The sequence below is a fragment of the Melospiza georgiana genome, chromosome 6 (genome assembly GCF_028018845.1).
Source record: "Melospiza georgiana isolate bMelGeo1 chromosome 6, bMelGeo1.pri, whole genome shotgun sequence".
NCBI lineage: Eukaryota > Metazoa > Chordata > Aves > Passeriformes > Passerellidae > Melospiza > Melospiza georgiana.
The window spans coordinates 35,208,206-35,232,923 of NC_080435.1; the positions used below are offsets into that span (position 1 = coordinate 35,208,206).

The window sequence follows — 24,718 nt, forward strand, 5'->3', positions numbered from 1 at the left end:
GTGTTAATTATTATTGAGAAACATAATGCTTTAACCTGCAACAATGGAGGTATGGAACACAGTGTATTTGTAAACACATTCCTATTTCTTAATCAGGTAAGTGAGTTTGAAAATTCTGTGTTTGCCACTTAAGCAGCATATTCAAAATCACCATCTTCTATTACCACATAAACTGAAAATAAAGTTATGGCTCATGAGTAAGAATGAAAACTGAGTAAGAACTGTTCAAGGTCAGGATAAAATCAGTCAAGAGCAATGGCTGCAAACCATCAAATGAAAAATGCAGCATCAGACCTGAGAGCAACTAGCTGTGCCAGCCCTTCCTCAGGGAAATGCAGGAGCTATATGGACAGTATTTTAGCACCATCCCAATCACCTAAGGCCAGTATGACTGACGTATGTTTATGTCTGAATAGCTTTTTCTGCTAATTATGCACATTACTCTCATCTGTTTCAATCAACCACTGTCAATAAAAACCAGCTTGAACATTGCTCTTATAGACAGCACTTTACAAAAACCCAATCTCTTCCTCCACCTCCAAACTGTACTGAATCACTGAAAACAACACTTTAGAATGAAACAAGTGACCACAGAAAGCTCAAGAGGCAATTACAGGTTTTGCTGATCTGAAAGTTTCTCCTAAGTCTGTCAAGGTTCAGGCAACTCCCACACATTAGCTATATTCACCAATCAAAATCATAGATTTTGTTGGAAGAAAGAACTATGCCATAAAAAAAAAAGTTAAGAGCTGCTCATTACTACAACACAGCACTGAAGACATGAAGGCAAACCTTTTCTACTGCTAAGACTGCCATGAAACTGCTCACAATAAGGAATAACTTAGTCTGGAATGATACTCAAGAAACACCACAATAATTATAAAGGATTTAGTGAAGTCTGAGCATCTAACTCAGGATGCTACATAATTTCAACATCAACTGATGAAATCTCAACGGATGGTCTACCTCACACATCCATTAGCTGCCTCTCCTTGCTGAGTACATTTATTTTGTTGAAATCATCATTACCACAGAGTTACATTTCCTAGACTAACATTAACCCATGGCTTCCCATCACATCTGTAACACAACAGCTGATTATAAAGGTCCACAGGACAAACACGTTCTTCCCCTCCTTCTTCACTGTTACACATCCTTTCATGCATATTGGTGCTGTGCTGACAGCCTTGGTTAAGAGCTTCTTGAATAAAAGATGGAAGAGCTACTAAAAAGATCCAAACAGAAAAAAACATCTCTCACTGACCTCTCTTAAACAGCCATGTGAAAGCCTTGTTAAACAGCTTGAGATAATAAGAAACAGTACTTCTGTGATTGTAATCCTTTAAAATGATACACTCTTACAACTTAATGAATTCCACAAAAATTGAATGTTCTCTAGATAATTTCAATATTTAAATTATCATCCAGAAAGGATGCCTAAGTGATCTGAAAGACAGTACATTTATAAAAAGTACAATCTTCACTGGATTTCCAGCTTTGAAAACTTGAATCTGAACTTAAATATGAACATCAACCTCTCAATTTATCTTTCAAACATAACTTACTTCCCAAATTATATTTGACCATAAAATCTAGAAGTCTCACAGCCTGGACAGCAGGATTGCCATGGACTTTCACTTTCTTTGAAAGTAAACAAAACATTTCTGTAAGTCTTTGCACCTGAATCTGGAAAGTTTATAGCCTTCAAAAAGCCTGGCAACTATTTTGATATAAGTGGTACATATTCTGCACTGAATTAAGCCTTTACCAATCATGCAACATTAAGAATCATTGTACTCCCAAGGGACACAATCAATGTGTCCTTTGATTTTACCTTTGTAAAAATCTTATTCTACCCTGAAAAGAAATATAGGTTTCAGAGTAAGAAATGATCCCAAATTTAAACTGGTTACAGTACTTTCCCCTGTTCCCATGTGGGCTAGGCAATTTCTTCTGACACATCTGGATCTTTTAATATCCATCAATACAAAAACTGGCCAGGAACAAATTTAAATATAAAAAGGCAGGCAAATATTGTGTATTATGCTGAAGCAAAGAGACTTAAAAATTAATCTAATCTGGTATTTTGTTCAAAGGATGTAAGAAAGAAAAAGGAAAAAAAAAAAACAAACCCAGTATATTATGAATGCATTTTAAACCTCAGTAAAACTATTCATATTTGACCCATACTTTTCAGTCTTACTGATTTGCAATGAAATAAAGCCTATAATATCATAGTAACATATAATATTTTATACTGTAGCATGTTCTAATACAACCCTAGTTTGTCACTTCATTGCTTCTGAACATTATTTACATTGCCCACAATTTATTTTTGTGTATCTGAAATCTTGTACTTTTAGTAAAAAAGAGAGCAAATTTATCTCAACTCTTATATGAAGAAAACGTGTATTTTATTCCTGCTAGTAGTTAAATAATACCTATAACCTTGGGAGTTAAACAGATGCTTGCAAGTTATTTCTAACAATAACAAAGAACACTTTGTGCATCACAACATTATACTTTTAAAAAGGTCCTACCAATTACAGAGGATATATGAGGCAAAATGATCATCCTGACTGTTCAGCATCTTCATTAGCAAGCAACAAAACAAGATAAGCCTTATTGACAACAGAGATAAATTTCTTCCTCTGCTCTCATTAGCCATGTCAGCTCCTTAGATGTGCAAGGTACATTTTAAGATGGGGAAAAAAAAATTGTAGAGCAATCACAGTATCCAGGTTCTCAACAGCCAACTAACCATGAGCTGAAGCTCACAGTGAACAAAGAGAAGTCTGCTATGGTCCCTGAAGGGAGATAAGGGAGTCTGAAAGACCTTAATTTGCTATGCTATGAAAGCATATGCTACTAAACACCTGTCCAGGCCAGCAATGATTCTCCAAACTGGCAGCCTTTAAGTCAACACTGCAGAGAACTTCACACTCTGCACCTTCCTGACCAAATCAATAACCAGTTTTAAAGCACCACCTTAGCACCAGCCTTAAAGGAGAAGGAAGGAGGGGAGAAGGAAACAGAAAGAATAGTGTTAATACAGGTGTGCAAACTGAGGGTATCTACTGATTTCCAAAACCAGCACCTGGTTGAGGTAGTAATTTTGTATCTTTGCCAAACGTAAATAAAAGCAAACGTTGAAAAAACCCATTTGATGTTAGTGGTCTGGCAGTGGAGAGGGAACAGAAAATGTTATACAGATCCATCAACTATATATTATTTAATGAAGAAAAATATGTAATGCAATAAAGTCCACAGTGAGTGAAGGTGATGTACATCCAATCTGTTTTGCATTTTATGAGTGAGTTTAAATACTGTAAAGAGAAACAGAAAAATCAATAAATAACCTACTTAGGAAATTACTATCATAACACAGTGGGACGTCTGAAACAATCCTTTTTTAAGTAATTCTGAAAAATCCAACACTTTGATCTTAAGACATCACCAAGACTACACACTGTGTTCTATTTATTAATATTTTATATTAAACAATAATGCTAATCCATGAATATCAAAATATCAAGTCATTGAAACTAAATTCTGTGAGTTATTTTTCAAATGGCTTAAGTAGCCAGGAAGACATTTTTCTCTGCTACCTAGACAAATGGTCTACCGTTCTATATTTTATATTTAACTCTTCAATGTCAGAAATCTAAAGAGCTTAGAAAGCTGGGTTAGGAGCAAACTTTCATATACATGTACATTTGGAGATCAAATGAAAGATCCCAGACACTTAAAAACTAGATTTTTTTGTTTGAAGTCAAAGAAGAATAGAGACTAACATTCTATTCAAATGTGGATGCTGAATATATATAAATAAGCTAGGATAGAATGACAATATCAAGGGATGGAAAAGAGAGTGAGAATTAAAATGGGCTATTTTAAGCATCAGCATTGCCAAAAGACTTAAAAAAAAAATTATGTACACAGAATTGAAATAGAGGAAAGATATGAAAATATGGAGCATTTTATTGTTCAGCAGTAAAAAAAATTAATAGTGTTTCTTATGTTAGTAAATAAGACTATCCAAACAAGGTCATCTGTCACAGGGGTCACAAGGGTTGCAGGATGAAGAGGGAGATGAGAATGTTGACCTCATGTTCAGAAGGCTTGATTTATTATTTTATGATATATATTACATTATGACTATACTAAAAAGAAATAGAAGGAAAGTTCTCAGAAGGCTAGCTAAGCTAAGAACAGAAAAGGAATGAATAACAAAGGTCTGTGTCCAGGCAGAAAGTGAGAGCAGCTCTGCCGTGAGTGGTCAGCAAATCCAAACATCCACCCAAGACCAATCACGAATACACCTGTTGCATTCCCCAGCAGCAGATAACCATTGTTTACATTTTGTTGCTGAGGCCACAGCTTCTCAGGAGGGAGAAAAATCCTAAAGAAAGGATTTTTATGAAAAGATGTCAGTGACAGTCATCCACTTATGTCAATACGGGAACTGTGAAAGATAAAGAAAATCCTAAAATGCTTCAGAAGAGAAATGACCTATGCTCGAAGTAGAAAGAGAGCCATTATACATACTGAATTGATCCTACTTGTGTCAGCAGAAGAAGTTCAGAAGACTGAAAATGTCAACACTAATGAATTCCTGCTAGTCATGAGGAACTACAATGTACTAAGTTTAGAATGATTTTTGGAATGGAGACAATGCTGGACAACAAGTACAAGTTAATTCACACTTCCTGCTGACTTTGTTCTGATATGTAGTGCCTTATGATTTTTATAGGGACTGATAATGAAAAACATAGTATACAGGATTTTCATAAGAAGATCAAGAAGTGATTCTTTAAACAGATCCTTTCTGACAGATTGGAAAGAATTAAAATTCAGAAAGGTAAGAAAATGATAACTCTGCAGCAATTCATTAAGCACAATGTATGTCTGCTTATTTCAGCAACATATTTGAGCGAGCGACTGTGTGATTTACATACAAGACAAAGTCAAATATTGAGAGCAATGTCATTAAGAAAAAACCATTATTTAATGCTTCATTTGACTTTTTTGGACTCAAGAAACCTGAGAATTTATGCAAAAATTATTCTCAAGAATCTATGAAGTTCAGAAATATTGAGAAATGTTTCTAGGTTCATTCAACGAAGTGTGTTCCACAGAGGTATTTTGAATAGTTATTACTATTGATGCACCACATGCATTCACTTTCCAGACTGCGAGAAATGCTGCATTAAATGATGTAACAGTGAACTAACATTGAAACATAGGAAATACCAGGTTGCAGGAACAGAAAAGGAAGATTTTAGGTTTTTAAACAGGTTTTTGAAACATTTGAAACCTGGGCATTCAGGTGGTGGTTTTTTCCCTTTTACCAATGTGTCCATCAAACAAGGTTGGTTTTTTTCCTTCTTTGTGAGACATAGAAAAGCAATGCTATTTTACATTTCTAACAGTTCTGAAGTCATTATGAACATGGACAATCACCTTTCCACATCAGAGGTCAGCTAGATTAAAGGAAGTTTTATATAGGACAAAAAACTGTCTGGTCTTGCTTGGTTACACACAAAGGTGACCAGAAAATAGCTTTCACCAATCAAGTAATGCTCAGCAGCACAAAACAGAACTGACATCCATCTCATTTTAGGCAAAAACTGATGAATTCCAAAATGCTGTAAAATATATATTCAAACCTAAGCCTATGTTTTATCCATATAAAAATTTATCCATGTAAGTATAAATATACTGAGTATGTGTAAATCAGACTTGCACCTTCAAAATCTATCAAAAACACTAAACTAATGAAGCTAGGTGAGGTAAAACAGTGAAAGATATCTTAGTAAAAGAAATCAGGGTAAAAGTGGCAGTGAATAGCTCTGCCACTATGATCATAAATTACATTGAAGATAAATTCCACCTCTGGGTAAGAAGTGCCTCAAAAGTCCTTGAGGGGGGCTGAAAGGACTGACAAACTGAGCGTGTCATAACTCAGGTGTGCTAAGACCAATCCATGAGTAAAGAAGAAAAACATCAACCTTCAGCTTACTTATCATCAGCTTTCTATAGGAAAGCAAAGCAAACAACATCTACCTGCAGAGAGCATTTGAAACATGTTGCAACCTTTTAATCAATATCATCATTAGTTTATGAGTCCAGGCAGTCGTAGTTCATCTTAACTGTGCAGCTGGAGGATGTGATCTCTAGTGTTCATTCCCTGTAACACACCATGGGGCCAGGCTAGTTTCCCTTCTCACAGGTAGGATTTTCATAGGTAAGGATTTTCTTATTTTCTTTATACTTTATTTTGGTCATGATCTGGTCTGAGTGCTAATAAATGTTCAAATTAAAAAAAAAAAAGGCTGTTATTTGTAGTTTTCCAAGGCAAATACATTCACACACTTTGGGATTCTTCTAGGGTTCAACACCATCAGAGCATTTGATGTCTCTGCCTTTCTACATCAATACAGTATTAAAGTTTAATCAAATTACTGAAATTAGGAAATAATTTTCCCTTTTACAGATATCATTTGTCTGTCACCCAGAACTGTTTTTTTTTTCCTTCTTTAAAAGAAACAGAAAAGCCATTATGTTTTACAGTTCTAGCAGTTCTGGAGAATATACACAACAAGGATTAAGAGATGAATGGACAGGTCACAAATTCCTTACAGAAAATCTTATCTTCTCCCATTAATGTTCTTAATTACTGGCATTGATGCCAGGACAGGTTGCTACTATATAATAAGTATTAGTTATACATTAAGAAAATACCTAACTAGGATCAATTTCAGATTAACACAATCTATACCCACTTTCCAAATGGAAAAATATATTTAAACTTGTAAAACTTTAAATTCTAATCTAATACATTTATAATTAATTCTAAGTAAGCAATATTTTCAATAATAATTAAGATTTAGCATAAAAGACAGTCTAACCAATCAGACACTTTCAGAATCAGTAACTATAACAAAGCACAGAGCCCCAGTCTGGCTCTGTAAACATCAAAATCTAACAACTAGATAAAAAAAAAAAAAAAAAAACAAATAAAAAACCAACCAATTTCTATGGCAAACAGCATTATTCTGCATCTTGAAGAGAACATCTTACTTAAACCTTCAGTCTTCAGAAAGTCAAGCAAATATGTTGCTTAATGCTTTCTACATTACCTTGTCTCAGAGTCATACGTATCAGAAAAAGGAACCAACCTTTATAATGATAAATGTCCCTTCTCAATTTATGTATCCCTACAGATTTTGCAAAAACATAATGTACTTTTGTTTTCCTTACAAGTTTCCTCTTTTAGAAGTTAATTTAGAGCTCAGATTATATGCCAAATTTCTATCTCAAAAAAGATCTCAACTATTCTTATTAATTTGAATCTCAATACATGGCTTATGTGTTTAAGATCAGTAAAATACATATAGTTAAGTAAAACTGCAAAGCAGGATCAGTTTTGACATGAATATGCAGGACATAAGAGCAAGCATCTGAAATAGTCTTAGGCAGCAGAAAACACTTCTAATATTTTCATCTCTAGAATGATAATAACTGAGTATTTGGTATATGCTGGCAAAAAATACCTAAATAAACTGAAAAAAAAAATGTTTCTGTATGGGAACATGGCTAAATTTTATTGGTCATTTCAAAACAGCAAACCACCAAAATAACAGATACTGCAGATAACTCACCTTTGTAGTTATTGCTTTTTGTTAGTTTTTTAATTTTTTGGGGGTCAAATTCATTTCTATCAGAATTAATTTACATGTGAATGTCTGCAAGAGTAGTATGTTTAAATATACATTGTTTTCAATGTCTTTCAGGTGAGAACTGAAACAAACAACCAACTACCAGGTATCTGACGGAAGGGAGGACAACAATTGTCTTTTTTCCCATCCTAATTCACAGAGTCATATAACGGCCTGGGTGGGAAGGGACCTTAAAGATGGATCTATTTCCAAACCCCCACCATGGACAGGGATGCCACACACTAGACCAGGATGCTCAGGGCAATTTCTAACACAAGTTTTTGTTTGTCTCCTTTGGTCAGTCATTAATCTTGCTGTGAATGGTAAACACCACTATATGCTCAGCAGGTCTCAAATGTGGTAAGCCAAGATGAGTAATACTGTATGGGAAAAGTACTCATTACCATTCCCACACTGGCATTTTATTCTTGGAGGAAACATAGTGATTCATTTATAACTCCTGCAGGGTGTCCTACAGAAAAGGTCACAAAGGTAAAGATGCCATCATTTTGGGTTTCCAAGAATATTTTGATTAATTCAGCAGAAAAATTGTTAAATATCAATGTGTAGAGGTAGGGCAAAGCTTAAAACCAAATGCATTTCTAATATGCATCTAAAGGTGGCAGCAAATGTTTGTTCTTTATTATAGGGCCTGAGTTAATCTCTGAAGAGTTTCAATCACTGTACCTCAAGGTTCTATCCAGAAATGAGAACCAAATGCATCCTCAGTGTCAGTTCAATGCTATGTCAAGAATCAAGCATTTCCAATGAACACAACCTCTAAGGGTTTCTGCACACCAGCCATCTCCAACTTTGCTTTGCAAAAGCAATACAACCCGACTAACATGGCCACCAAATAACATAACACAAAGATACTCCAAATTACACACATTCCAGTATCAGAACCTGTATGGTATAAATTTACACAAGGGGAAAAATCAGTCAAAAAAGGCCTCTAGCCCCAAAGCCTGCCTTTCTTCTCCACGATAACATCCAGAATGGATGTAAGCTATGGACAGGGCTCACCTAAATTCTAAACATAAGACAAACCTGAAATATTTAGTTTAAGACACTAGTAGGAGGAATCTTGTTACAGTCTGCCTAAACTTGAATTTTTTCTTTGTTCTCAGAATTAGCACCCACACCATCAGTCAGTTCTCATTATTGCTGCAAGTACTGATGTCATTAATCAAGTTACAGAAAATAGTCTAGCGTATTTAACTCTGCAGACCATAATTACATGACACACAAATGAAAATAAGGCAAAAAATGATTCTGCAGAAGGAGTGTCAGTAGCAGGGCTCTGGTCTATGGGGGGAAATGCATGGGTAACTGTGTGTGAGAGAGAAAGGAGGTAAAAGGAGGAAGGCCATGAAGAGGATCTGGCGTTCCACCAGAACACCCTTATTTACTTAAAGCTAAGCTCCTAAGCACTCCCTGCAGAAACAGGAGCAGCATGAGTTTCACTTTCTTCACATTTATCCTTTAGGAAGGAACAAGGTTCAATGAGATAAGTAGGCTTGTAAACAATCCCTTCAAGTTCTTTCATCTTCAGTTCCACTTAGGAAGAACTGTTCTTTGGTGGCAATTATTTTTTTTATTTTTGAAAATATGTATTAGCTACAAGATACATGTTACCCACATGCCTATTAGAGATGAGCATATCTATATAATGACTTAAAAAACCATGTGAATGCATGCATGTATATATTCTAATAATTTATTTTTAAAAAATTTTGTAGAGTATTAGAAATTAAATTGTCAAACCATCAAAAAGAAAAAGTATTAATTTCACATCCCCAGAAGGTTCACAAGAATATCACTTTAAATGTTATGCTGCCTTGGCTGAGGGGATGAAGTGACAAGCCTTGAAATCTGACTGCACTAAGATTTAAGTATGATTTGAATATACTGTTTTGACTAGTTAGCAAAAAGCACCAACATAACAGCAACAACAAAAAACCCCAAGTTGTAAATTCTCAACTGGATATCATATAGTTCAAACTATATCCTCAGGTCTATGTTTGGTTTGCTTGGCTACATTTGGACATTAATTTCTCTAGTCGGGATGAATTTGAGCTTGAGAACACATTTCAACATACATTCCAGAAAATCCTCTTGGTATTTCAGGTTTTGGACTAAATGGGTTTTGATACAAACAGCTGGCTCAGTGAGGCTGACACAGCAAGTCACTTACATTTAGTCAACTATTATTTGGTTTACAGTTTGTACAGGTTCTGTCAAATTTAAACCTACCCATAGGAGTGTATCACCCAGTGGGAGGGAAAAGTTGATAGTGTGAAGAACAGCAGAAGGACTGCATCCATGAGCAGATTCATTAGTTCCTATACAATGTCTGTATGCAGCACTGTGTGCGTACATACACAGACCAGACTTGTGCCCAGTCAGAATGGCATGCAAGGAATATGGAAATGGTCATCACCTGCTATCAGAGGATTACTAAATACTCCCATTTTATCTAGGAAGCTGCCAAAGGTAGAATTTGGGTGTGATTCATGGGACATGGTAGAGTCTAGTGTGTGTCGAAAAAGTAGAAGTTAAACATCTATTTATGAACCTCAGTGGCAGTTTTTTCCACTCTGATGACACTTGTTCAGGATAAATTTAATACTGGGTCAGTTGAATCAGGAACTCGATTTTGGACAGGTCAAGCTTAAAAGAATAACACAAGTTCAAAGGCAAAATGAGTTTTGCTTTATTAGTAACAACTTATTTGCAGGAAGGAATGAAGTAAGAAAAGTTAGCAAACAGATAACCAACATGAGACTTCATATATGAAATAGAAAAATTGTAGAGTATATCTTCTCCCACTAATGCAGCTCCCTCCTCACCACTACACCAAGAAGAAAACAAAGAACTTCTATTCACATGGAAAAGGGAAGAATCAGGGAACACACAAGAAATTTTGCACATTTTTTCTTAGTTTGAGAAGACACTAAAAGAAAACAGATACAGATAAATTTGTCAATCAATAGTTATCAGTTTCAGTAGCTAAAATAAAAGGAATGAAAAGGTAACAGAAGAGTGTGAAGTGGTGCTTGGTGGAGAAATGCTGAAGCCTAGAAGTTTACTGCTAAGTTAGCGTGTTCAGACCCATGATTTCAAGATGTCATTAGGCTGCAAGATTATCTGAACACAGAATAAATCACATGCAAATAATTTCATGTCCAGCTGCAAAGTATTAAGCTTTGATTCACTTACCTCCCATAATTTTAGATTGGCAGTTGATAAATTCTGGCTTCTTGTCTGTAAGGTATCGCTGACAAGTATGATGTAGAACCTGAAAGAATGTGCATTTTTCTGAAGCTGTGTTTGCTACCCATTGATCAAACGCGTTTTCAAATAGTAAATCGAATTCTGGGGAATCCTAGAAGAAAAAAGAAAGAAGACTACTACTATACCTGTTTTACAAATGACTTAGAGTAAGATATTTTATCAAACATACTGTGTTGCAAAAAGTAGAAAGGTCATGCAACTAATAACCATCCTGGTATTACTGCATATTTTTGAATGAAAAAGACCAAACAGCCAGGAGGGCTCTTTTACTGTTATTTTTAATGAGGAGTAGTCAGCTATGACAAAAAGATCTGAAAAAAAATTGTATTTTAGATCAAAAAATTAAAAGCTAAATTCTCATAAGAAACCATTGCTATCTTCAGATATACAGTTATTTGTGTCGTCTATATTATGCAAGCATTTATGTCTCTCAACACAAAATTTATAGTCACTCTACGTTATAGAAGATGTGGATCTACTCTCCATGCTCAACCAAACAAATAAGCTAAGTCCTACGCAATTAACAAGTCCTAGTTATTGTATTTAAAGCATTTTCATAAAGTGTTGCAAAGGATTCAGGATAACATGAGCAAAAGGCCACTCCCAGAACAAATCACAGTGCAGTTCTATACCAGATTTGGCTGCCAAAATAAAAGGAATTGATGCAAGAATCATGCTATACATTTAATATTTGGGAAACACTGCTTTGCAAGCTGATCTAGTAAATGTTCTATTCCAGCTGATAACCCTGGGAATTCACAAGGAGAGTAGCTTGAAGGAAACATTTCTAAGCTTAAGAGCTTGGTAGGACTTTCAATCTGTTATGTACCTAGCTGCATAGCAGACGCTGTAAAAGGACCTAAAACTCTTATCCCTTACTTGTTTGTCATTTCACTTGCTTTCATAGTCCCTTTACCCACAGAAAACATAACTGCACTCCTTGCATTTCATAAGGCAGTGGACAAGGGGTTCTTTTTTGTACCAAGTCTTTAGGTAATAACTATACTTGGTACTAGGGACTTAGGTACTAAGACTTGGCGAGTGATAGAATTTGGTGCACCATAGTTAAGATGCTTAGGTGGCTGATCAGAGCACAGCTTTGAAGAAACAAGGGAGCTAGTCACAAAAATATTTTGCTATAAAAAGAACACAAAATCATTTTGTGAGCACATAATATGAGACACATTTTTAACTTCTAAATATGTTGTTTTAGTACTGGAGAATTGCATTCATAAGCCCAAGACATATTCATACAACCTCACCTTGAGATAGCTCAAGGTGAGCTGCATAGCCCAAATTAAAGGAATAATTCCACAATTATTTAATATAGGGCTGATTTATTTTATTTTATTTTTGGTACTTTTTTGTTTAAATCAGTGTTCACTTGCCATTTGCAGCTAAAGGACACTACCACATTTTCTAGCATAAGATAAGGAATACCAAAATATCTGAGGAAAGGACTGTCCTAGAAAAAATGCAGGATTCACAAGATTGCACAAATTTGAATCTCAGCAACCTCCTCTGTACTTAATTCTACCTATTGCTCTATCTCATAGCACAGCTGCATGCCAAAATAGACCTCAAGAGGCTTAAAGCTGAAGCAAACAAGGCTCTTACTCGGCTCTTTACAAAGAAAAGAGAAAGTAGTAAGGAAAGTAAGGAAAGATAAGAAGAAAAAATCCATAGGACTGAGTTTTAGTCTCCTCCTATGTTTCCCATTAAAATTTACTTCACATATCCCACTTAGCTATTTCTTTTTTTGAGAATTTGCACTTAAACCTGTATCTTATATTTCCAGATACCCTTTGAACAGAAAGAATGCCTGGTTCCCAAATCAGTTAGATAACAGCTCAATTTTCATTCTCTAGAAAAGAGTTCAAACTCACCCGATTAGGGTCTATACCATTGACCTGGCGGAGCTGCTCGAGCATCCACTGCGTTCTCCTCACAAATGACGTGGAGCCTTCAAATTGCTTCACCTTTGTAATAGATGCTTGGGCTGGTTTCTTGTTTGTCACTGAACATATAGAAAAACATATAGCTAAAATGGGCTTTGTGATTCAGGAGCATGCTGTTTACTTCACTTATCAGTAGTTGTTTTGCTGGTGTATTTTCTACAGTGTCTCATGAAGCAAATACATGTCACCAATTCTGACAGCAGAATGCATTATCTTTCCAAGATAACATACTGAAAAGCATATTCCTTATTCTCAGAATGGTGGTATGATGCCAAACAAGCTGTTTAGTACTCAAAATTGGATATATTTTAGCCATTATCAACTTAAGTTACCAACATTCTGTAAAAAACCCCAGCACCCAGCACTACAACAAAGGTCTTTCCATTTCATTCTTACAATCACAGAATGGTCTGGGTTTGAAGGGACCTTAAAGATCACCCAGTTCCTATCTCCCTGCCATGGTCAGGTTGCTCAGAGCTCCATCCAGTCTGTCCTAGACAGCTCCAGTGACAGGGCACTGACCACCTTTCTGGGCAGCCTATCCCAGGGCCTCACCACCCTCCCAGTAAAGACTTTTTTTCCTAATATCAAACCTAAATCTACTCTCTTGCAGTGTGAAGCCATTTCCCTTTGTCCTATCACGACATGCTCTTGTAGAAAGTCCCTCTCCAGATTTCTTTTAGGCTCTCAGGTACTGGAAGGCTGCAATTAGGTCATTTCAAAACATTCTCTTCTTCAGGCTGAAAAAACCCAATTCTCTCAGATTTTCCTCATAGGAAAGGTGCACCATCAATTACCTTACTGTTCTCTTTCCCCCATGCTAATTTGCTTAAGTGTCTCATATCCAGCACTGAGTATTACTAGTTTCTTTCTCTCAATTTAGGAAAATAGAGAAGGAAAAAAACCCCAACCATATGACCATGTAAGTATATACACCTTATGAAAAAAACCTGTTACTTTAGACTAAATTTCATATTGCTGATTGAAAAATATAGTACACGTAGGACATACTTGTATAACACCACCAACATTTGTGACATTTGATTGCCAGCCAAGAAACATAGGTATATGTGCTTACTACATAGTAAATCCATCAAATCAGACAATAGTCTGTGAAAAAAACAGGTATAAGAATTAAGGAACTAAAATTTTTTTTGACACCTTCCCTTCAAAATATTAGGTACCACAAACAACCATGAATAATAATATTACTTATTAAACCACAAAAAAGAAGTCTGCGCTGATTTTGGAAAAGAATAAAAAAAAAAGCAATACAATTCTCAAATAAGTGTATCATTAAGTCAGAATCGTGTTTTCAGAGAGCACTTAATAAGGCTGGCTTTTCAACAGCAGGAAAATTGACTTCCTGCAGTAGATGCTTTCTCTAAACAAATATTCTTTTAATCAGTGTAACCCCATGGAAGTTCTATAAGTAGCTTTAGACACTTTCTGTAGCCAAATGTGTATTTTATTTACATGCCAGTTTTCTGTTGCTGTACGTTAAGTCACTCCCAAACACATTTCCAATTTCAGTGAAGGAATAATTTGTATAATCATTGTATTGCATAATCTACTAAAGCTGGTGTGTCATCTATTTTTTTCCTACCTAAACTCTTTCCAAAAATAATTTTACCCATATGGTCCACCAAATAAGAGTATTATTGGAAAAAGTTGCTTTTCTCTGCTTTTAGATGCTGGCAGTCAAAGAGAGCTTCTAAAATAATCAAGACTTAAACAGCAAGATTGCTTATTTTTGTGCACCCCATTTGCCCAGATATCCAGGAAAATTAACAGGCTTCCCACTCTGAAAAAGCATGCACTCAGAAGACAGTTAAACACTAAGTAAATACTGATGTAATACCTTATCATTCCATGAAGTTAAAAAGTTAATATTGGTTCTTAGGATGAAAATTTTAAAACACACAGATCAGTGTCTTGTTTTTAAATGTACTTTGGAATACATTAGCAAAAGCAGATTAATATGAAAAGCTCTATTCAGTATCTCAGATTTAGATGTTTTCAGTTCTGAGTGTGTCTGTGAAAGTCCTAACACCAACTTGATAAACAGAAAATTCATTCCAAGGAAATTTTAGCAGGGAAAAAGAAAAAAGAGATACTAGCATTCCACAAGGGAGATAATTGTTTTTAAGAAGCTACCTTGGAATGGAAAGCAGAGCTGGACTCAGTATATTGATCAGCCTATTGACAAGAATGTAGCAAACAAGTTGCCAGAAATCTCATAGGCAGTGGAAGCACTGAGAGCCAAACTGGTGCATAGTGAAGTAGGTGATTAGAATCTTACATCAAATGGTACAGAACACAGAAGATCAATGTAGTATCAGAAAGGTGGCAGCAAAATTAGACCACAATGACTACTGAAATGCAAAGACTGCTATTACTAAGAAGTGAGATTAGTATTAAAGATCCATTGCTTGCTCCATGGCCCATGCATCCAAATGTAACAATCCCAATTAAGCAGGGGTGTCAGGAAACCTATCTATACCTACAGGGTATATACAGATTCTGCTTCTACTTCAAACCTACACAACAGTGAGTGCGAAACAAACTCAAAAACTGTACAAGTTTATGTGCCTATCTTCCCTAAATTTACTCTTTGCTTGTATTCAAACACTTTACAGCATTCTACTAGACTAAGTTTCACATATCTTCTACAAATCAGTACTAATTGAAGGTTATTTAACAGTGGCTCAACTTTTATGGCCTATGGATTATTCTCTTTCCATGCAAAATGGGCAATGATCTACTGCTAAATGAGTTTTGTATTAAAAAGAAAAAAATTGTGCCTACTATATGTAAATCACACATACAATTAACACTATCAGCTCTGCAAAACAAAGGGTTTGACACCAGGAAACACTATATGTTTTTCCCTCTCAGAGTCTCATGGATAACCAATCATGAAATGTATAGCCTTAAACTTTAATGTAGCAAACTTCCTATTGTTCTGAAGGCTTATACATAACATACATTTAAATGCTCTTGGAAACAGGGGGCATTAATCTTTCAAGGTGAGAATATAAAATTTTACAGATGATATTTAAACACTAAATGTCCAGTCTCAGCATCTCCAGAAACTGGTTCACTTGACAGATCCAAAATCTACTTTTCCAAACTTCTTTATATAGCACTTTTAATAATCAATAAACAGCAGCTTTGTCTTCATTTGGAGCCATTAGTGCTCTGCACTGCAGTGAAAGATTTACATTACATTTCCAAACTTCATCACCTCCCAAAAATGCCTATTATTGATGAATTATAAAAGCATCTTGATTAGATGACTGTTTCTGTATCATCCACCACATAACTCTGGGAGAGGCCAAGAGGGCTACTCCTCCACGAAGGAATCTACAAGGACCTTGGGTATGTCATCACCTTAAGCAGAAATTCAGTCTTAAAATAAATGGCACAATCCTCTTGGGAAAACAGCAGCTCCTCCTTTACATCTCACACTCATGATTACTGTGCACAGCCAAACAGATCTAGTTGCATTTCACCTTTTGTGTGGCAGTATTTTAGGAAACATTAGCATTTCTACAGCATTCAAAAAATCAGCTTCTCATGAACCCACCAAACATGCTTTAAAACCATCACTTAGTCCATGACAGCTTGACAGTAATATGGCAGTCACTGTAACTACTGAGAAACCCTTTGGCAGCCAGGAAAACCATCCTCACTAGCTGCTCATTATATTGCTTAAAAAACTAGAGCACTTCACCAGCCACTGAGTGGGAGTTATCTTGCAAACACGTAAAAAGTATTTTCTAAAAAAAAAAAAATAGAAAAAATGTTGAAGTAATTACATATACCTAGACGCATTCCCTCTCCAACAAATCATTTAGGCATTTTTGCTAAGATCTTACATAATCATCATCTATCTTAATAAAAGCCAATATTTAAGTTATGCTTCAATCTTAAGTGGTTTTTTTTGTTTGCTTTGCCTTTTTTTCTAAAACTGTAACACTGTGCCTTCAAAATAACAAGCTGTAGCAGTGTGGACAAAATACATTTATTTGGAAGCCATCAATAAATGGTAGGTTCATATAGCATTTCTGCATGTCATAGATGAAAATAAGATTTCTTCTTTTTAAGCAACAGAGTTATCAGTGAAGTAAGAAAATGTGAGAAATCAGCTACAACAATTTATGATGGAAGACTTTGTGAGGTTGGTGACTTTTTTGTATCTTTGTCCAGTTGCTACTCAATTCTGCAATGTTGTCTCAGAGGACAAAGCACAAGTAACTTGTAGAAATGCCCCAGAAGATTGAGAAAGAAGCATTTCTTGGGTTTTCTTTCAAATGTCAAAATACAAAGGCTCGAAGAAAAGGCATTAAGATATCTATGAGGCCTGGCCCCCATTTGCTATTCTTACCTATATAACTCCAAAGCAAAAGGAAAGAAAAGATGATCTATCTCTATTCCTACAGTATAAGAAGGTATTTCTGTCACTAAGACATCCTTACAATTGTTTTCCCCTCATTTCAAAATCTTACACTCTTCCCAAAGCAAGGAAATGAAGACTAGGCAGGGGAAAGGACACACACATATTCCCTTAACCCTTATGATGGTAGAAGTTTGTATTACTTTGTTCTGCAAGGCTACAAGGTAGTTCAAGCTACTACTGTTCAGGTCACATGGTCCCCAAAGTATGGTCTTGGCAGGCAACTTCCAGATTTTCCTACAATACCTTTCCAACAATCAGAAAAATAAAGCTGAGACCAAGATGGAGCAAACAGGTGCATTCTGACTTATTTAGGTCATGAGGAGTAAGAGCCAGATATACATGAAACTGTCTTAGTATAACATGTGAATTTTAGGAAAACTGTTTCCAATCTGCTTTGCTACCTATCAATTCCAGCTCTGAGTTTGAGCACCAAAACTCGTAGTGTTTCATGTTTTTTCAGAACAGTTTCAACTGTTCTGATTTAATGTGCAGTCTGAATTAATTCTAGAACTTTGAGCCTTCCCACTGTGATTGTCCAACTAGTACCTCTTGCACACCTGCCACACTTCTTAGACCTCTAGGATCTATATATAATACAAAAGGATGCTCTGAGAAGACTGTGGCAAAAAGAATTCAGACTTATGTTGCCACTTCCAGGATTAATATTTTTTTAGGTACAGAGAAAAGAAAGGATATGTTTGCAGCAAAAGACAGCTAGCCTCACTGAAAATAAACAAAACCAGCTAAAACTGGGGCAGGATTAAATTCCCACTTGCTGGTCAAAATGTTTGTAAGTTGAGGCCTGACTTCTCAGAATGGCATCTCCTTTTTTTTTTTTTTTTTTTTTTTTTTTTTTTTTTTTTTTTTTTTGCCCATATTTCCTCTTTCCTTCATTTGACAGTGCTGCTTTCTTACCATCTGGGATCTAAGGAGTTGAAAGCAGGGACAAGCAGCACAGTCCCACCTTCTCCACTTGCCAAATAGGACATGAGGATGTAAATGGCCCTAAATACACAGCAGTGTAACCAAACATTAATTCCTTCTGTTTCTTTAGGCACAGCATAATGTTTTGACATCAAATTGGAAGAAAGAGAAGCTTTCAGATACAAAAGAGGCAAACTACTCCTAAGTCTAAACACATACTGGTTTTCCCACAGCCCTTCTCAGTAGTTCAGATAACAATGTGCATCATCTGTCTGCTTAAATCAGCTCTACTGCATCACTGCCCATAAGTTGCCAGCCTCATGCTTCAGGATAAAAATCTATGAAATGCCTTTCTCTTAATTAACGTATATTCATACATTGTTTGAAATGAAGTCTTATGTAAGTAATAAATTTTCTTTCTACATGCAAGTTATCTTTATTTGTTGACTGGTAAAAGAAAAATCAAGTACTAAAAAAATTGGTTAACCTGGAAATTCAGGTTAAGATACATGCTGTATCTTCTTAAGATAAAGGACTACATAAAAAAGTGTTCTGGTGACTTTAAATGAAAAAAAAAAAATTGCTTTGAGTTGCAATGAAAAAATACTTATTTTTGTTCATGCATATGACACCATGAAGTGTTATAAGCCTGAAGTGAGAGTCTTTGAACATGACTGTATTAATAAAAAACTGCTACTCAGAGGCAGAATGCCTTGCCTTTGTTTCCCCCTCCCCCATTTATTTTTCACAGAACTGTGTAAATAATTGTCCTTAAAAACAAACTTTATGACTATTCAAACACCTGAACCCCTCATCATCCATATCCATTGCAGAAGACTCATCTTTTGTTTCTATCAAAATTTTAAAGCTATAAGTATAGAAATTTTTCAGTTTTAAATTAATAACTTGCTTAAATGATTCTTAAAATACTACAGCAATATAGTTTAAGTTACTGATATCAAGGCAGCTGCTTTTCATAGTGGCAGTTATATAGACAAATGTAGGTAACAGTGGCAAGAATGGCAGACTTCATTTTGTCACCAGAGAGAAAGCTTCTGCTTAACTGCAAATATCTGCAAAGGAATCTTATTAAACACATTTTCACTTCCAGAATGATGACTGAACTTCCAGGTTTTGTTTGAATTGCCTTTTACTACTTTATATTGCAAAGCAGCCAACTTTCAAACTTTTCCCACCTCCTTTTTCCTGCGCACAGTCAGCTGCATCTGAGGACTCAAGATACTTCTAGTCAAAACCAGCAGATTTATTGTGTGTGTTTTTAGTTAAAACCTAGTTGAGAGGACAGCATGGTGCTCAGGCAGATCTACCAAAGCAGGGTCACTCTAGGGAAGATAATAGATATTCAAGCCATGTCCCAGGGAAGAATGATGAATTTCTCACAACACAGACACCAAAATCTTCATCAGGGGACCTTTTCAATTAGAACAGAGCTCCAGCTGATCCTGACCTAGAGCATTTTATTTTAGTAGTTCACCTTTTCCTGGCATGATAGAGTCTTGTCTCTTAATTGGAGAATATTTGGTGATTGAGAATTTCAGTTCACTCTATTTTTCTGGATCACTTATACCCTCAATCTTCTTTGCTCTCCTTCCCTTAAAAGGCAGGCAGCATTCTGCAAAGACTTTGCTGAACAGCAAGTATACTTTAAAATCACCTTGTAAGCATGTATGCACACTGCAGAAAATCTCATTTCAATTTATTTTCGAAATCAAGGCTCAAGACACAAACCATAGTGAATACATATGTGGGTCATCCTTTTATCACATTCTGGTCACTTCAGCACCTGAAACTGTGAGGAACCAATTAAAATCAATAGCACAAAAGTACATGTCAACTTAAGTGGAATTTGGCAAAATTCCCGTGCAAGTTAACAGATGTGCATCCTTAGCAGAGAGTACACTAGGAATTACCTCACCAGCCTGAAAACAATGTTTGAACTTCACAGTAAGTGTCCTGAGAGGCAGGAAGAGGCTCTGGAAAATTAAAGCCTGAATTTGTTACTCAGTAACTCATACAAGGACAATGGTATTTAACAAATAGTGCTCAATTTCTAAGCTTGCTCAAATAACTTGAGAGGCTTCAGGTTACAAAACAAACTGGCCAACAACTTTTAAGATCCTACATTCTAAGAGAATCCCATTATAAGAGGGTAGAGGGTTTACTGGAGCTTTCAAAGTTACTTAGAAAACTCTGTTTTTCTTGATTTTGCACTGAATCAATGACCTAAAATACAGCAGATGAGACTGCTACTAAAAAAATACTTTTCATTAGCAGATGTAAGAAAGGGCTACTACAGTCATCCAAGACAAAATCCCCAGCTTTTGCTATGCAATGGCATAAGTCAGAACAGCAGTGGGCAAATTATTCCACGCACTTGTAACTCAGTCTGTCCGAGAGAATTCTAGAGAACCCTTCACATACAGGTGTTATGAAAACATCTAAATCTCAATATAAGCAACTAAAAATGTCTGTCAGACTTCAACCACTTAAAGCTATGAAGAAATTGAAACACACATATACACACATCCCCAAACCAATAAACACCCCAGAAATATATCAGTGAGGAGGTACCTAAAGGTACAGCTAAAATGTGATATAAAGCCAAATAAGAAAATAAATTTCAGCTTGGAAACATTTTAAAGTTTTATTTTGGACTCCAGGTCAATACTGAAGTATTATTCAACAAGTCTATGTGGACTGAACTAATTTTGTTCAGTCTGTAAATATAATCAATAGAAGCTACTACTAGAGAGGTACATTCTAATTTCGCTCTACAAAGTAACAACTATCAAAAAAATCCAATCTGAAACAAAAAACTGCCATGAAGCCAGAAATAAACTCATGTCTGTTAACAGCACTACTGCTTGGTTAATTTTGTTTTGAAGTACCTGAACAATAGGATTTTATCTGCCCAAATAGATAAGTATGAATTATCTGAAAGCATGTGTTTTGCCTGACTAAATTGGACCAATTTCCTACCAGAAAAGAGCCAGTGAAAGTATAAATTAGTTGACAGTACACAAAGGATAAGGTAAAGGAAACTTACACTGAGGGAAGTATACTTTTTTTAAAGCAATATCCATACTGTTCCTAGACATAGTACATTAATAACAGCCCTTGAGAGGGGAAAATCCAATTATTCTCTTTTGCAGATTTTGTGTATTAGAAATACATTTATATTTATAGCCAAATTAAAAATAGGTGGAAGGAAAAAAGAAGAGTTGTTCCTCAGATCTGGGTTTCTTCTACATTCAAAAGGTTAAGACTAAAGATATTCTATAGCAGATAAATGCAACAGTTTGAAAGACTGTCTGTGAAAGAAGAAAAAAATGCCCAAAGAACAGGCATGAAACATAAAAAGTCTGGATCAGAGAGAGCTATAATCTCAAATATTTAAAGTAGTTTCACTATCTAGGACTCTGCAGTTTGAACTTGAGACACCAGACATGCCCCCTTAGCTTCCAGCCATGCTGAGAATGCTGGTACAAGGTCTACAATGGATGGAGCTGCCTGCTGTCTTGGTGGGTGGTTCTACAGAGAACATTAGTAGTACTGCAGTCAAATTTAAAAAAAACTCCTCCATAAATCATATATCAGGAGAGAAAAAAATACAATGTTACAATAGTGCAAAAAAGCCCTAAACCATATTAGCATTTAGCGGACAGACACTTCTCCAAACTAGAAGTACAGTAAAATGACTTTAAAGAGGGGAGGGAGAAAAAGAAAAAGGCCATAAGAACACAGTCTGGATATGAAGAAATGCTGAAAAATTGCCAACAATCTGAACATTGAGAGAACTGATACTACAAGCAACACTATAATGTCTTGAAGGCTTGCTCCTACTTTTGTCACTATGCATTCATCCAAAATGCAACATGAGGGGTGTATTTTACAGTGGACGAACTGCTCACTACATCTCCCTGTACTTAACCCTTCTAACTGATTTTCAGCTTTCCTAAAGTAGAAACTGAGGTGCAGACCAGCAATTTGGTACGTGGCAAGACTGTGAAAATGTGAAAAAACCGACAAAAAATATTGGCAGGTTTTGGCAATCTTTCTAAAAGTATATCTTTGAATTTATGAACTCTAAACACAAGCAGATTGAAAGAAGAGCACAACCTGAAAAATGAAATGTGACGTTGCAGCTTTTTTGTCTCGTGACATTTTATCATCTTTTGACCAACTTTTTTCTGTCCCTTGCAGTGCATTGGAGGTAACAGAGTGTATCATATGTACCATGCTATATGTTTCACAAGAAACTCTGGAAACACACTTGAAATAGAAAATGCATTTGAGTTCTTCCAGCCAGACACTAGAAGGTTCAAACTAGACCAGATGAAAATAAGTATTCTGATTTGTTTAAAATGGAAGACCCTAAATGAGGCCACTTCTTGTATCTACCATAATCTGTTGAGAAGACCCACCATACTTGTTGCCTAAATCTTGAGAAAATGGGTAATTTGTGTTCACTTTCATACATCTTTTGCCACACTTAACCTAAAGCAGAACATATCAGGTCCACCCATTCTACAGCAGGATACAGAAACACACCAAATAAAACCATGTCCATCCAATAGTTTCAGAATTAACATGTAACATCCACCACTGCAAAGCAAAGTAAGATTCAAATACCAACTTTAATAAGTAAGACTTGACTGTCAGACCTCCTCACAAGGGATATTACTCTGGAAAATTAAAATCAAACACTATTTCTTTCACAGCATAATATTGTTCCAATTTTGACACACTACACTGCTAAATTCTGGAAAAGATAACCAACTAATTTATGATTGAGCAGAGATACTTTTGACAATACTTTTAGGGAGCAAATATAAAATCAAGTGGTTTTTTTTTTGATAGAACCTTTCATCTCTCACTAGATGTGTTGCATTTAACAGCATCCTGATTCTTATTTATTGTACTCGTCATTCAAAGAAAAGTCCAATTCAAGACTAACAGAGATATCCAAACTCAATCTTCAGGGAAAAAAAAAGGCCACTGGTACGTGACAGTCTTCAAAAGCATCCAGCTTGTTGACAGAGATTTAATCTGAATTTAACACTCTGCTCTTTCTGCAGAAAAGTGTATGCTGCTTGTACCAATTCCATCATGAAACTCTAAGAAGCCTGTACACAGCACTCAGATTACCAAAACATTCTTGATTTTATACAGACCAGAATTACTTTGTCAAAACATGCCAGAGTTCCTTCACAGCTGCCTGCTCATTTATACAATTTAGGATCACAAAAGTGAATCTGACTTCTCCCAAGGTCACCTAGTCAAACCCCTGCTCAAACTGGGGCAAACATTATCATTCAGTGAGGTTACTTAATTGCCAAAGACAGTAAATCAAATGAAGAACTTCACTTTCCTATGGGGATTGTTTTTCCTCTCCTGACTTGACAGGCAGCCCTCTACTCCAGCAGAGAATTATTCCAGCCCAGGTGCAGGATTTCACACTTGTCCTGGCCAAACATCAGGAAGTCCCTTTCTGTTTCCCCATTCCCACATCTAGAGCCACGTTATTGAAAGCCACACGAGCCACATTACTGAAAGTCCTACCTCCCTCCCCTCCAATTAGGCATCACCTGCAAACCTGAGGGACACAGCACATCCTGTTATCTTAGTAATGGAAAAGGAAATGAACCAGGACTGGCTGCAGAGCAGCTTCCACAGCCACCATGCCACCAGCAGCCATCCCATTGTGACACTGAGCCACTGCACAGACACAGAATCACAGCTCTGAGCCCCGTGTGCTCCTCTCAGCTCCTCCTCTCACCTCATAGCTCCAGCTCTGCTATACAAATTACCCCAGCTGCCTACAAGGACAGGGAAAGTTGTGCTACACGACACTATTCCCATCTAAGTGAGTGATATTAGATCTACTCAGGTATTCATACATTCCTTTACAAGCATCAATTTACTGCTGTAATGTAGAATATTAATGTAATGAGCTATAGATATTTTGTCTTTTAGTGTCAGTTTACGTAACACAATTTTTACCCGCACCAATACTTTACTTTAGCATTACTTAATTATTGAAAGTTCAGGGTCTAACACTTAAAATCAGATGAAACATAGTGTTTAAGGGCCTAGTGCTGAGCAGATTTACAAATTAAATTTGATTTGCAATTTTCAATTTAAGTAATTTTTCCTTAAGCTTATAGTGAGAGCTTGAATGAACTCTAAAAATACACAGAAATGACACACTACCCAGAAATAACTCTGTTATTCAACTTAACTGCCCTCTTGCTGTCAGCATTTACTTCTGATCAAGTTCTATATTCTTATGTCAGACATTTTTACTGTGCCGACCACTCTGTAAAAACTGCAAG

At 35.9% G+C, this 24,718-nt stretch overlaps 1 protein-coding gene across 7 annotated transcripts in view; it reads right to left on the reverse strand.

The window, feature by feature from the left end:
* STXBP6 (syntaxin binding protein 6) overlaps positions 1–24,718 on the reverse strand; it is a 97,474-nt gene that overhangs the window by 12,154 nt on the left and 60,602 nt on the right. For all 7 annotated transcript variants that reach the window (XM_058026764.1, XM_058026757.1, XM_058026761.1 and 4 more), the window contains 2 exons: positions 12,905–13,035; positions 10,944–11,109 (listed from right to left, as the gene is read on the reverse strand). In XM_058026764.1, the coding sequence (XP_057882747.1) occupies positions 10,944–11,109; positions 12,905–13,035 (297 nt within the window). The remainder of the gene's footprint in view (positions 1–10,943; positions 11,110–12,904; positions 13,036–24,718) is intronic.